This window comes from Lithobates pipiens, unplaced genomic scaffold (genome assembly GCF_037356315.1).
Source record: "Lithobates pipiens isolate NorthernLeopardFrog02 unplaced genomic scaffold, aLitPip1_a1.2 Scaffold_18, whole genome shotgun sequence".
Taxonomy (NCBI): domain Eukaryota; kingdom Metazoa; phylum Chordata; class Amphibia; order Anura; family Ranidae; genus Lithobates; species Lithobates pipiens.
In genome coordinates, this window is record NW_027507758.1 from 27,796,241 (window position 1) to 27,809,370 (window position 13,130).

Sequence of the window (13,130 nt, forward strand, 5' to 3'; positions counted from 1 at the left end):
TACGGCGGTCCTGAAGTGGTTAAACTGCTGCTTCTTCACAGGTTTACAGATGGCCAAAACCTATTTACCTCCGCTGCAGCAGCAGAACAGGGCATCCCTGCACAGGAGATTTCTGCTTGTAGTAAAGACAAGGATTTTTTAAGCCAGAAAGCTGCAGAACGTCCATCCGCCACCACTGGGGCTGCCCTGCCCTCTCTAATTTGTCAGTTGTCAATGGTAAACACAGAAGCCAGCTGGTAGTGGAAGTTTTCTGTACTGCTCACTTTCTCTATCGGCTTCTGTGTTTACCAGTGACCTCAGAAGCTCAGGTGAACTTAGCCACACCAGACTCTCTACTCCTCTGTGGACTTCTCCCCGGCACTCTTGGATGAATGGTGGAAGAGGTTTATACTGTGCAGGGGGGGGTGGGATGGAGGCAAAAAGAATACTTTTGGCTGTTGACAGGCTTACTTTATGAAAGAGGCCTCTAATAAACCGTACCGGTCTTTGTTTACCAAAGGTTGCCACCTACCATCTTTGACGTTAGACACTTTAACCACCCCTGTGATGGTCACCATATCTCCAGGAACACAACTATCTACTAAATCCTGTATCAGTTCACATTCAACTGTCCTTGGAATTCTCCCAGCTTCCCTCTGATCATCCAACATCAGCTCCTGGACTCTGTAACAGCAAACAGCTTAATGAATCAAATGAGATTGTCAAAAGATGAGGATGTTATTAATAAAAAAGTCTCAATGACACAAAAAGCGATTAAGAAGATACATTTTTCAAAAATACTTGCTAGGATAATAAAAGAATATGAAAACACATACAGGGGATATACATTGTACCAATATATAAGGTTGCTGTGGAAGAGAAAAAGTAAAGTCCTAAAATACACAATAAAGACATTCTGCCCAATGTCTCCTCATCGTACACTCTAAAGCAGGGGTAGGCTACCGTAAAGGGGTAGAGATCTACCTGAACAACACGGGAGAAGTCAAAGATCACCAGACACAGTGTCGCCTCCTCATACCTGGTTTAAACTTCTTAATTGCCATACTACCGTGTCACAATCGCATGCATTGCATGTCAATAATGGGATAGATCGACTCCTGACCACCTGTCAAGCACACTTCGCTTTTCAGAGGAGCAGCAGTACCTGCTGCACTTGTGAATAATGCCCTTAGTTGCATTCGGCAGCTGCACTGTTCTGGCGCATTCACACAAAAAGTTAAGGGGTGGTACGGTTTAATTATGGTTTTATTGCCCCAATCCCTCCCCTCCTTAGCTGCTGAGGCAGCAGCAGGAATTAAACCCCCTGCTGCTTTTGGTGGGTGCTATTGCCTGCCAATTGTGAGCTATTCAAATAAATGGGGCCACTCTGAAAGCGCCCAGCAACTGCAGGGTCCAAGGGGTTAAACTGTCACACTGATGTGCTTCGGTTTAGGTGCACTGCAGTGCATCTTTCCTGGGTTAGCTGTGCTTTGCCATAGACTTCTATTATATCCTGCAGGTGTGATGCACCTTCTGAAACTCCTGCATTCAGAAAAAGTCTATGGCTAAGCTCAGCTAACCTGCAGAAAAGCTGCAGGCACACTGTACCTGCCATGTGGGTAAACCACATCACATCAGTGTGAAAGCAGCCCTATACTATTATGCCTGGTGTATGGTTTCATACTGACCTAAAAAAAAAAAAAAAAAAATCTCTTTCCTGCTGCTGGCATCCCTCTGGAGACCGCTAGCCGGGAGAAGAGGTGAGTGAGGTGCAGTTGGTATCACTCCTCATGGGACAGAAGCCAGCACTACATAGGCTTATGCAGCTCTTGCTCTCTACTACAGCTCCAGCTTTACAAGTAGTCCCTCTGCATTGCACTCTGTTTTATTCTCTGGGATGGCGAGTGAGCAAGCCTGGACCGCAATCTACCAGTCTCCTGTCCACGATCTACTGCTAGATCATGATCTACAGGTTGCTGACCCCCGCGCTAAAGTATGAGGGTCTATCAGGATAAAAGACCTTTCTTAGGGATTGTTTACATGGCATTCTCTGAAAAGCGATGCATGGTGGAATCGTTATTTCGAGGGCAGTAGAGCAGAGGCTGCAAGGAAAAAAAAAAAAAAAAAACGGGGCCACACCCCTACCTCCCAAATTGGGATTTTTATCAGGTTTTTTTGCAGTCAAACTGGAATTTTGAATGGTAATAAATGTACCTTGGGATGCACCGATACTGAGTATTTTCACGAGTACTCGTGAAAATTCTCCCGATACCAATACTTTGCAGTGAGATTTGCGTCCATACAAAATGAAAAGCTGCAAATCACACTACAAAGAATTACATGTGTTTTGAACAGGAACGTGGTGCGATTCCTGTTCAGGTTGCATGCAGTTTTCCGCAACGCTCCTGTGTGAACCCAGGCTGATCATAGTGAAGTTCACACAGGAGCAGTGCAGAAAACCTTCCTGCATGATGGTCACCACCAGCTCCTGCTCCCATCCGACTGTGGACGTCTGTGGCTGCGGCTCCTCCTGCCTCTCCCATGGCTTTGCTCCCCCCAGTCTCTAGCAGCTCTCTCTCCCCCACCCTCCAGTGGTTCGAGCCATCTCCCTCTAGGGCCGATAGTACAGACTATATTGATTCTTATTAGGGTTGCACCGATACTATCATTGTAGGATGGTATCGGTGCATTCCTAATTCTTATTGGTCAGCACCGTCACATGGACAGCGCTGACCAATCTGAAGCCATCTAGCCCATACTGTTAGGAGAGATGAGAGAAAGCCACAGGAATTTCAAATACCCGGATTGGTGAAGCAGCTTTTCTGACAGCGGAGGATCGCGGCAATCTGGTACAGCGGGACAGGGGGGGGGGGGGTTGGGTGAGGGGGTCCTGTTGATGGCTCGAGCCGCTGGAGGCTGGGGGGGCGGAGGGAGCTGCTGGATGCTGGGGGGGGGGGGAACAAAGCCAAGGTAGAGGCAAGAGTCGCCGTGGATGTCCACAGTTGGATGGGAGCCGGAGCTTGTGGAACCTGTCATGCATGGAGGTTTCCACGCTCCTGTGTGAACTTCAGGCTCAAAATCACTATATGACAAGCCTGAGTTCACACAGGAGCGGTGGGGAAAACGTATGTGATTTGGACAGGAATCGCACTGCATTCCTGTTCAAATTGCATGCAATTCTTCTGTATAGATGCAATTCGCACTTCAGAGTATTAGTACGCTAGTATCGGTGAGTACTTGATCGAAAGTACCAAAACGCGTACACTTCGACAAAAAAAAAAAAAAGTCATTGGTGCAAGCCTAACTGTGCCACAACCGCGGGCTAAGCAGTTGCAGTGTGGGTGTGGTCAAATTCACTTGAAAAAACCTGTTGTATAAATTGTCACACTGTGACCGCATGGGCGAGGTCTCTTTAAAAGCACAAAATTATTGATATGACTTTTTTTCTTTCAAACCAAAAAAAATAAATTCACATCCCTGAGTGAAAGCACAATCTTATTTTGTAACTTTTACAGCAACAAAATCTAAATGGCAAATATACAAGGCCACCGCGCTAATATATACGCATCCCGAGATGCATTTTCCAATCTGTGAATAGAACAAAACACCTGGATGATTCATCTGAGGCAGCGGAGAGGAAACCATGAACTCTCCCGCTCAGGTTCTGCATAATTGTATTATCAGCAATTCTTTCATATGGAAATATTGGCTGATATTTATAGCGGCTTCTTCAGTCACAAAAGTAGATACGTCTTGAATATAAGCAAAGCTCTGCTCCACAGCTCAAGCACTACAAACATACGGATGATGACTAATCGCTGCATTGTTCCAGGGCTTGTGTAACAAACTCTTTGATGTTTAGCAGCTTTCATACAGAACAAGGATGTATAAAAATACAAAAAAGAAAGCTGAACAAAGAAGAACACCTATGTATACCTCACTCCAAGCAAACTTTGTTTTAAAACATGTGCTCTACTTACTTGATAGTCTGCCAGTCCACAGTCACCGTCAGCGGAGAACCTCGGTCTGGTGTGAAAGAACGTCCCCGGCATTCTGACACAGGACACTGAAACACAAGTTATCTGGTGTTAGAGGGAGTTTTATTACACCTACATTATTATCGGATCCTTAGAGGGAGGGGTTTTATTATGCCTACATACACTATATTACCAAAAGTATTGGGACACCTGCCTTTACACACACATGAACGTTAATGGCATCCCAGTCTAATGCCGTGTACACACACGACTGGTTTTTCCATCAGAATAAACTCTGGCGGTTTTTCCGACGGAGTTCCACTAAAACGGTCTTGCCTACACACGATCACACCAAAGGCCGATTGTCTAGAACGTGGTGATGCACATCACCTACGACGGGACTAGAAAAAGGAAGTTCAATAGCCAGTAGCCAATAGCTGCCCTTGCGTAGTTTTTGGTCCTTCAGAACACCAACAAATGGTTTTCCCGACAGGAATTGATTCCATCAGAAAAATTTAAAACATGTTCCATTTCTAGGTCCGTCAGAATTTTCGAGAAAAAAAAAGTCAGATGAGGCATACACACGATCGGAATATCCGATGAAAAGATTCCTTCTGACTTTTTCTGCCGGAAAGCCAGACCGTTTGTACACGCCATTAATCTGTAGGGTTCAATATTGAGTTGGCCCACCCTTTGCAGCTATGACAGCTTCAATTCTTCTGAGAAGACTGTCCACAAGGTTTAGGAGTGTGTCTATGGGAACGTTTGACCATTCTTCCAGAAGAGCATTTGTGTGGTCAGGCACTGATGTTGGACGAGAAGGCTTGGCTCGTAGTCTGTGCTCCAATTCATCCCAAAGGTGTTCTATCAGGTTGAGGTCTGGACTCTGTGCAGGCCAGTCAGCTTCCTCTACCCCAAAACTCGCTCATCCATGTCTTTATGGACCTTGCTTTGTGCACTGGTGCTCAGTCATGTTGGAACCTCCAAACTGTTCCCACAAAGTTGGGAGCATGAAATTGTCCAAAATGTCTCGGTATGCTGACGCTTTTTAAAGGGGGTGTAAACCCTCATGTTTTTTTTTTGTTTGTTTTTTAACCTTAATCCTTTGCATCCTATGCATGAAGGTGATTTTTAAAAACCTCTCTAAAAATAGGTAATAAATAGTGTGACAGACCTAGCCAGGACAGAGGTTTTGGAGGAGACTGAATGCAAGCCTCTTGCCCACCGATCATGGGCCCTAGCATTTGGGGGAATGGTGCTCTTTGTGAGCTGTATGCCTGGGGACCCTGGAGGTGGTGTTACTTTGGATTCAGGTTCATGTCCCCCCAAGAGACACAGACTCTGGGAACCCTGTAATTTGCCATATTACAAATAGTGACCGATTCATAATGTTGGGGCTCATAGAAGATGCTGAGGTCATCAACTCTGCTATTATGAGAAGGTTTTGGCCAAAGACTATTCTTGGTTGTCAATTCTGAACAATAGATGGTCATTGAAAGGACTGCTCACATTGACCTCCGGAGACGGACTGTCTGGTCACCTAGGCTGCCTTAAGTGCTGTGTAAATTAACATGTGAATTATGTAATGGTCTTTTAAAGGGGTTCTGCACTCATAATAATATATTTGCCCATTCTGTTGCCTCTAGACCATACATTTGATAATGCCACATTTTTTTATTTTTTATTAATCTACCTTTTGTAATTCGTAGTTTTTTATTTTCCTCCCCTGCGGCGATGGGCGGTCTCTTGCGGGGATCAGCATCATTTCCTGCTGAAGCCCGCACTGTCTCCTGGGATCTCGTCCAAGTAATCCCAGGAGACATTGCGGCTACAGCCGAAATCACGCGAGATTTAGGGTGTATTAGCCGAAATCTCGCGAGATTCCGGGTGCATTAGCCGCAATGTCTCCTGGGATTACTTGGACGAGATCCCAGGAGACAGTGCGGGCTTCAGCAGGAAATGATGCTGATCCACGCAAGAGACCGCCCATCGCCGCAGGGGAGGAAAATAAAAAACTACGAATTACAAAAGGTAGATTAATAAAAAAAAAAAAAAATGTGGCATTATCAAATGTATGGTCTAGAGGCAACAGAATGGACAAATATATTATTATGAGTGCAGAACCTCTTTGAGTTGTTGCTATAGGGGAGGGCGGAGCAGGGCCGCTGATAGGCCAGTACATCTGGCCCTGCTGTACCGGGCCTGACCAGCAGGGGGGCCCGGGCAACCTGAACTGCAAAAAATGCTATGTATAAAAAAAAAAAAAAATAAAAAAAAAAAAAGTACCTCCTCCACCGATCAGTGATCGCCATAAATAACGCTATCAGCAGATAACATCCAACCTCGGTACACTTTTTTTTTTAGATGTGCTCTACGCTGTGTATGCGGCTGCAGTGGGGGGGACTCTTTCTTCTATTTCGGGGGTGGAGGAATACACCTTTCTGCATCCGCCCCGCACACCGCACAGCATTAGCATAGAAAGATTATGTTGCGGAGTGATATGCCCAATCCTCTCTCTCTCTACGCGTGACTAACAAGAAGCAGAGAGAGCAGATCTTGAAGTTGTGGTGGACAAGGTGAGGGGTGTATTCATGAGGCCTAAAAGATGACACAAAACTGGACTGGCCTGCTTTTGTGTCATACTCATAGTGATTAGAATCCTGTATTTTAAAAATCTTAAGCAATTTTGTACTTTAAGGCTGGGTTCACACTGCTGCGGCTACGAGAACCGGATGTGATTCGCACCGCACTGCAGTGCAAATCACATCCGATCTCTGTGCGATGTGAGTTCAGCCATACTATCTGATCTGGGGGTGTCATTAACATTTCACTGACACTCCCAGCAGTTCGCATAGGGCAGTGTGAACTGCCGCCGGGAGGCATGCGATGCGGGAACCCGCCGCGGATTCGCGGCGTTCCCGCATCGCTGCAGTGTGAACCCAGCTGCGATCTGCAAACTCGGACAGGAATCGGATCGCATGGTGTGAACACCCATGCGATCCGATTCTGCTGCGGACCAAAAAAAAGGGTCCTGTGCGAGTTTGGGGCGGGTGCGATGCAAATTCAGCCATACTATCTGTATGACTCAACTCGCATCGCACAGAGATCGCATGTGATTTGCACTGCAGTGCGAATCACATCCGGTTCTCGTAGCCGCAGCAGTGTGAACCCAGCCTAAAGATGCTGAACTAACATTACATTTCACTATGTATGGTCTGGGGAGGGGCAATGGGTGGGGCCAGGGATGGGGCTGGAGGAGGGACTAGGGGCGGGGCCAGGGTGGAGCTGAAGGGGGCCCCGTCAGGTAGGCTGTACGGGGCCCCATGATTTCTATCAGCGGCCCTGGGGCGGAGTATCCATGAGCAGCCCTACCTCATTATCTAACCCTTTGTGTTAAAAGTATATAAAAAGGCTGTATTCTGTCCAATAAATCATTCAAGATTCTACAAGCCATTTTCGGCTAGACTTGTATTCAATGCAGCTATAATAATATATCTCTCGGATGGTCAGACTGGAGGAAGTAGTATTACTGACGGAAGCACTCCATGGAGCGTGGGATAGGATCCGTCACAAATATTATCTGTTATTAAACTTGTTGGAGATCCTTTTCAGTGCGCCAAGCAAGCTCACTGGCACACCAAGTCAAAGCCAGCCATAGATGGATCAAAATGTGTATGTTTCAGCAGGGTCTGGCTGAATTTCGCCCCATTTGTGGCTACCACTGCTTGACAGAAATTGATCATTAGCCACTGATCAGTGTATTCTTAGTGCAAGGGCCTTCTTGAAAGTCCCGCTGTCAGAATACAATATCATGGCAGGGAGGAATCCTCCGTCGACCTCACTTGTGTAGATAGAGAAATTTTGTTTTGAATTTTTTTCGTTTAGCCTGCTGGCTGAAAAAATATAAAATAAAATATATGACCCACAGATCAAAGTAAAATTGATTACCTTTGTTGGAAGGGTGTATTTCCCATCAGGAAAAGGAAAGCTCTGCACATCTCTACACATGTTGCATACGAAGGCCATTTTGGTGCATATCGGTTTAATGTTACTAACTCGAACCACCGTGCCACGCAATGCCACATATTTCCCATACAAATTAGCTCTGAGGTTTTTCAGAGGAACCAGTGGATCATAATTGTACACCCTGTGGGGAAAAAAAAAAAAAAAAAAAGTTATGAAGTCATGGAGTAAATCAACTACATCTACAGGGCATCCAGAAAGTATTCACAGCGGTTCACTTTTTCAACATTTTGTTATGTTACAGCCTTATCCCAAAATGGATTAAATTAGGGCCAAAACAACGAATCGATTACAATCGACAACTAGTCGATTATGAAATTAATTAATTACCATTTTCATAGTCAATTAATCAGCCAGTAACATAGCGGGGTCAAAAAAAAAAAAAAACTAAAGTTGGCCCTTTAGGAGTAAAAAAAAGAGAAAATAATCGTTACTGTAAATTTTACTTTCACTGTTGCACAGTAAAAAAAAAACAAAAAAAAATAAAATAAACAAACAATGAACCCCTTAAAGTAGCGATTGTTTGTTCTTTGTACTATAAAGGGCTAATTTTTTTACATTTTTTTAACCCCATTATGTTACTAAACGTCTTAGGCCTGCTTTTTGCAGAAACGCACTACAGTTCATTTAACGTACACATCTATGCTATTTTCAGCCGCTGCGTTTTTGGAAAGGGTTAAGGACTTTTTTCAATGCAAAAAGTGCTTTTTTGGTTCAATATACATCAATTGAGAAGCTGCAGAAAAGCATGTAATGCGTTTTTGCAGCAATGTGTGGTTTATTTATCTGGCCAACAACAAATTTGTCAAAAAAAAAAAAAAAAGAAAAGAAAAAAAAACGCAAATCACTGCAAAATCACGTGCGCAAAAAAATAATCAAAACGCACTGCAGAAACAGATCAAAAAGCAAACTGCATAGGTGTGTACTGAGCCCTGTGCTGGTCACACGGAACAATTTTCAGACGAGAATATTCAGACGAAAAATCTTTGTACATTCGCTGAATGAAAGAATGTTGTTTGAAACTTTCACTTGTTTTTAACATTCTGTTTTAAAACGAATGTAATTTCTGAACGAAAATCACATACACTTTAATTTCACCAAGAAGTTTTCTATTATTTCTTAATTTTTCCATCACTGTGGTTGAAAACAAGCGTCAATTTGACCCCACTAATGATTAGAAAATCGAACGAGCATTCTTAAAATTTTTATTTTTTTGAAGGAAGACATTGTTTTTGTATGGTCAGCATATAATATATTACAGTTCTGTTTGAAAATCTTCCAAACGGTCTAACTTTCTTTTCATTTAAGCCCCCATTCACACCTATGCGAATTAGATGCAGCTTATAACGCATCCAATTCGCAGGACATTTTAAAATACATTCATTTGAATGCATCTGGTTCACATGTGCGTTGCATTCGCACTGCGCATTGCACAAAAAACGTGTGTGTTTTCTGGGCATTGCGGTTTATAACCCATTATCTCCTATGGGAACGCATCTGATTCGCAGATGCATTCCATTCTGAACATGAATTCTCTCCTTCTGCTCACTATACCTCCCCCCTCTCCCTGCTCACTGATCCGCAGCTAAAAACGCAGAGGAACCACTGAACAACGGATTTTTATCTTCGCAGTGAAACCGGAGGTTCAATTCGCAATGCACATGTGTGAACCCGGGCTAAATAAAAAAAATTTGATCTGTGTCTGATGATATTTACTAGAGTCAACCTCTAATAGTATATACAGTATCTCTCTTCTGTCTGTAGGTCCCTTTCACACTGGGGCAGTGGCTGCGTCGGCAGTAAAGTGCCGCTATTTTTAGCAGTGCTTTACTGTCAATTTTGTGGTGCTATTCGACGAGAAAGGGTTAAAACCAGCCAAGAAAGGGTTAAAAACACCTGCAATGTATGCCGGTGGTATAGCCACGCTGCCCATTGATTTCAATGGGCAGGAGCGGTGGAGAAGCGGTATACACACACCACTCCAAACATGCTGCTAGCAGGACTTTTTTTTTTGCTTCCTGCCAGCACATCACCTCAGTGTGAAAGCACTCGGGGCTTTCACATTGGAGATGGGATTGCAAAGCGCCCTGAGAGGGCCACTCCTTATTTTTAGCGCTGTAGCACCTGCAAATCGCCCCAAGTGTGAAAGGGGTCTTATTCTCTGAGTGGATTAATGATTTTACTCCCTAACCATATAGGTGGTTACTTATATTTATCACTGCATATAGAGATATTTAAGAATTCCCTTTTTTTTTTTTTAAACTTTGCATATTAACTAACTTATACACCACACGTTTTTGAAAGGTTATTAACCAATCAAAACAATAAATCAGTCAACTAATCGATTATGAAAAGAATCGTTAGTTGCAGCCCTAGATTAAATGCTTTTCCTTAAAATTCTACGAACAATACCCCATACTGACAAAGTGAAAGAAGTTTGTTTGAAATCTTTGCAAATAAATTAAATAAAAAATTATGAAAAATAAATAAATAAATCCCATGTACATAAGTATTTACAGCCTTTGTCATGCCCCTCAAAATTGAGCTCAGGTGCCTCCTGTTTCCACTGATCATCCTTGAGATGTTTCTACAACTTAATTGGAGTCCACATGTGGTAAATTCAGTTGAATGGATATGATTTTGAATGGCACATATCTGTCTAGCTAAGGTCCCACAGTCAACAGTGCAAGTCAGAGCACAAACCAAGCCATGAAGTCCAAGGAATAGTCTCTAGACCTCCAAGACAGGATTGCCTCAAGGCACAGATCTGGGGTAGGGTACAGAATTTTTTTTGCAATTGGGGGAGAAGGGCCTTAGTCAGTGAGGTGACCAAGAACCCGATGGTCACTGACAGAGCTCCAGCATTTCTCAGTGGAGAGAGGAGAACCTTCCAGAAGAACAACCATCTTTGCACAACTCCCCAATAAGGCCTGTATAACATAGTGGGCAGACGGAAGCCACTCCTCTGAAAAAGGCACATTACAGCCCGCCTGGCACCAAAAAGCCACCTGAAGGACTCAGACCATGAGAAACAAAATGCTCTGGACGGATGAAACAAAGATTAAACTCTTTTTGGATTGAATGGCAAGCATCATGTCTGGAGGAAACAAGGCACTGCTCATCACCTGGCCAATACCATCCCCACAGTGAAACATGGTGGTGGCATCATCATGTTGTGGGGATATTTTTCAGTGGCAGGAACTGGGAGACTAGTCAGGATTGAGGGAAAGGTGAATGCAACAATGTACAGAGACATCTTTGATGAAAATCTGCTCCAGAGCGCTCTGGACCTCAGACTGGGGCAAAGGTTCATCTTCGAACAGGACAACAACCCTAAGCACACAGCCAAGATAACAAAGGAGTAGTTACAGGACAACTCTGAATGTCCTTGAGTGGTCCAGCCAGAGCCCAGACTTGAATCCGATTGAACATCTCTGGAGAGATCTAAAAATGGCTGTGCACCGACGCTCCCCATCCAACCTGATGGATCTTGAGAGGTCCTACAAAGAAGAATGGGAGAATATGCCACAAAATAGGTGTGCCAAGATGGTAGCATCATACTCACAAAGACTTGAGGCTGTAATTGGTGCCAAAAAGTGCTTCAACAAAGGCTGTGAATACTTATGTACATAGGATTTTTTTCCTCTTTTTTATTTTTAATACATTTGCAAAGATTTCAAACAAACTTCTTTGACATTGTCATTATGGGGTATTGTTTGTAGAATGTTGAGGAAAATAATGAATTTTATCCATTTTGGAATAAGTCTGTAACATAACAAAATGTGGAAAAAGTGAAGCTCTGTGAATACTTTCCGGTGCACCGTATTGTAACTAAAAAGAGGCAGATAATTACCTTGCATGTATGTATGGTACATCCACTATGGGGGTCTCTTCTAATGGAAGCCCCTCCTGCCCCTGTAACTCCACTGCATGCTTCTCCAAGTCTTTGGTTAGCACCTGCAAATACAACAGCACATTTTTGGATTGTATACATTTTATGCACAGGATCCGGTTTATCAAAGCGTATGAAACAACGATTTGTTCTGCCCAGTGAAACCAGACACTCCGTAATATGTAGGAAGAACAATCCTTTTAAAGTGGTTGTAAACCCTTACAACACACTTTGACCTACAGGTAAGCCTAGATTAAGGCTTACCTGTAGGTCCAAGAAATATCTCCTAAACCGTGTATTTTCCGAAAGACAGGCACCGCTGTCTACGGCGCATGCGCCGTAGACAGCGGCACGCAGGTGCACTGAGCGCAGCACCCGTCAACGGCGACATGCCACGTGTGGCGGCTCCCGGGCGCATGCGCGGGAGTGACGTCATTGCGGCTTCGCCACATTACAGCAGTGGAGCGGCGAGACCCACCGAGAAGATGGATGCGCCGGACTACAGGGGACAGCGGTGACTTCGCTGGCTCCTGTGTCAGGTAAGTGACACATAATGGACTACTATGCGATGCATAGTAGTCCATTATGCTTTACCTTTGCAGGGAATGAAAGAGGAAGTAAACTCATCAGGGTTTACTTCCTCTTTAAACTCGACACACATATTAAAAACAGATTGTTACAATATGCGTTAGATCAGGGGTAGACAACCTCGTCACTTCAGCTGAGGTGAAATTAGAAATCCCATCATGCCTCTGCCTCTAGGAGTCATGCCTGTCAGTGTCAGTCTTTCAAGGTCTCATGGGCCTTGTAGTTTCACCACAGCTGGAGGGCCGGGGTTGCCTACCCCTGTTTTAGATCGACTATGTAGCGTAAGGGCCTGCCAGGTTGCATTCAGATTGATTAGTTCATTTATATAGGTCCTCATATTACCAGTTTTGGTAAATCCAAAAGCACACTACACAGAGCTTGAACAGCAGGATAGTAAAGTGTGGTGAGCCTTACATAGACAGTTCCTGCGTCACACACTTTGGTAAATAAGGGCAAGTTCATGGCTGCAAAAAGCAGAAATGAAGACTGATGATAAACTGATAATACAGAGTTTACGGGATAATTATAAATTCCAATGAATGCATGACATTTCCAATATCAAGAAGGGTTCTGCTGCTTGCTTGAGCAACTTTTGTGAAAACAATCATAGGCATACGCTCAACAGCAAATATAGCTCCTGCAAATCACCACAACTTCAAGAAATGTAATGC

The 13,130-nt window shown here is 43.9% G+C and overlaps 1 protein-coding gene across 2 annotated transcripts in view; it reads right to left on the bottom strand.

Annotated features, from left to right (window-relative positions):
* MCM8 (minichromosome maintenance 8 homologous recombination repair factor) overlaps window positions 1-13,130 on the bottom strand; it is a 74,579-nt gene that overhangs the window by 33,967 nt on the left and 27,482 nt on the right. For both annotated transcript variants that reach the window (XM_077485499.1, XM_077485500.1), the window contains 4 exons: window positions 11,833-11,936; window positions 7,905-8,103; window positions 3,960-4,045; window positions 512-663 (listed from right to left, as the gene is read on the bottom strand). In XM_077485499.1, the coding sequence (XP_077341625.1) occupies window positions 512-663; window positions 3,960-4,045; window positions 7,905-8,103; window positions 11,833-11,936 (541 nt within the window). The remainder of the gene's footprint in view (window positions 1-511; window positions 664-3,959; window positions 4,046-7,904; window positions 8,104-11,832; window positions 11,937-13,130) is intronic.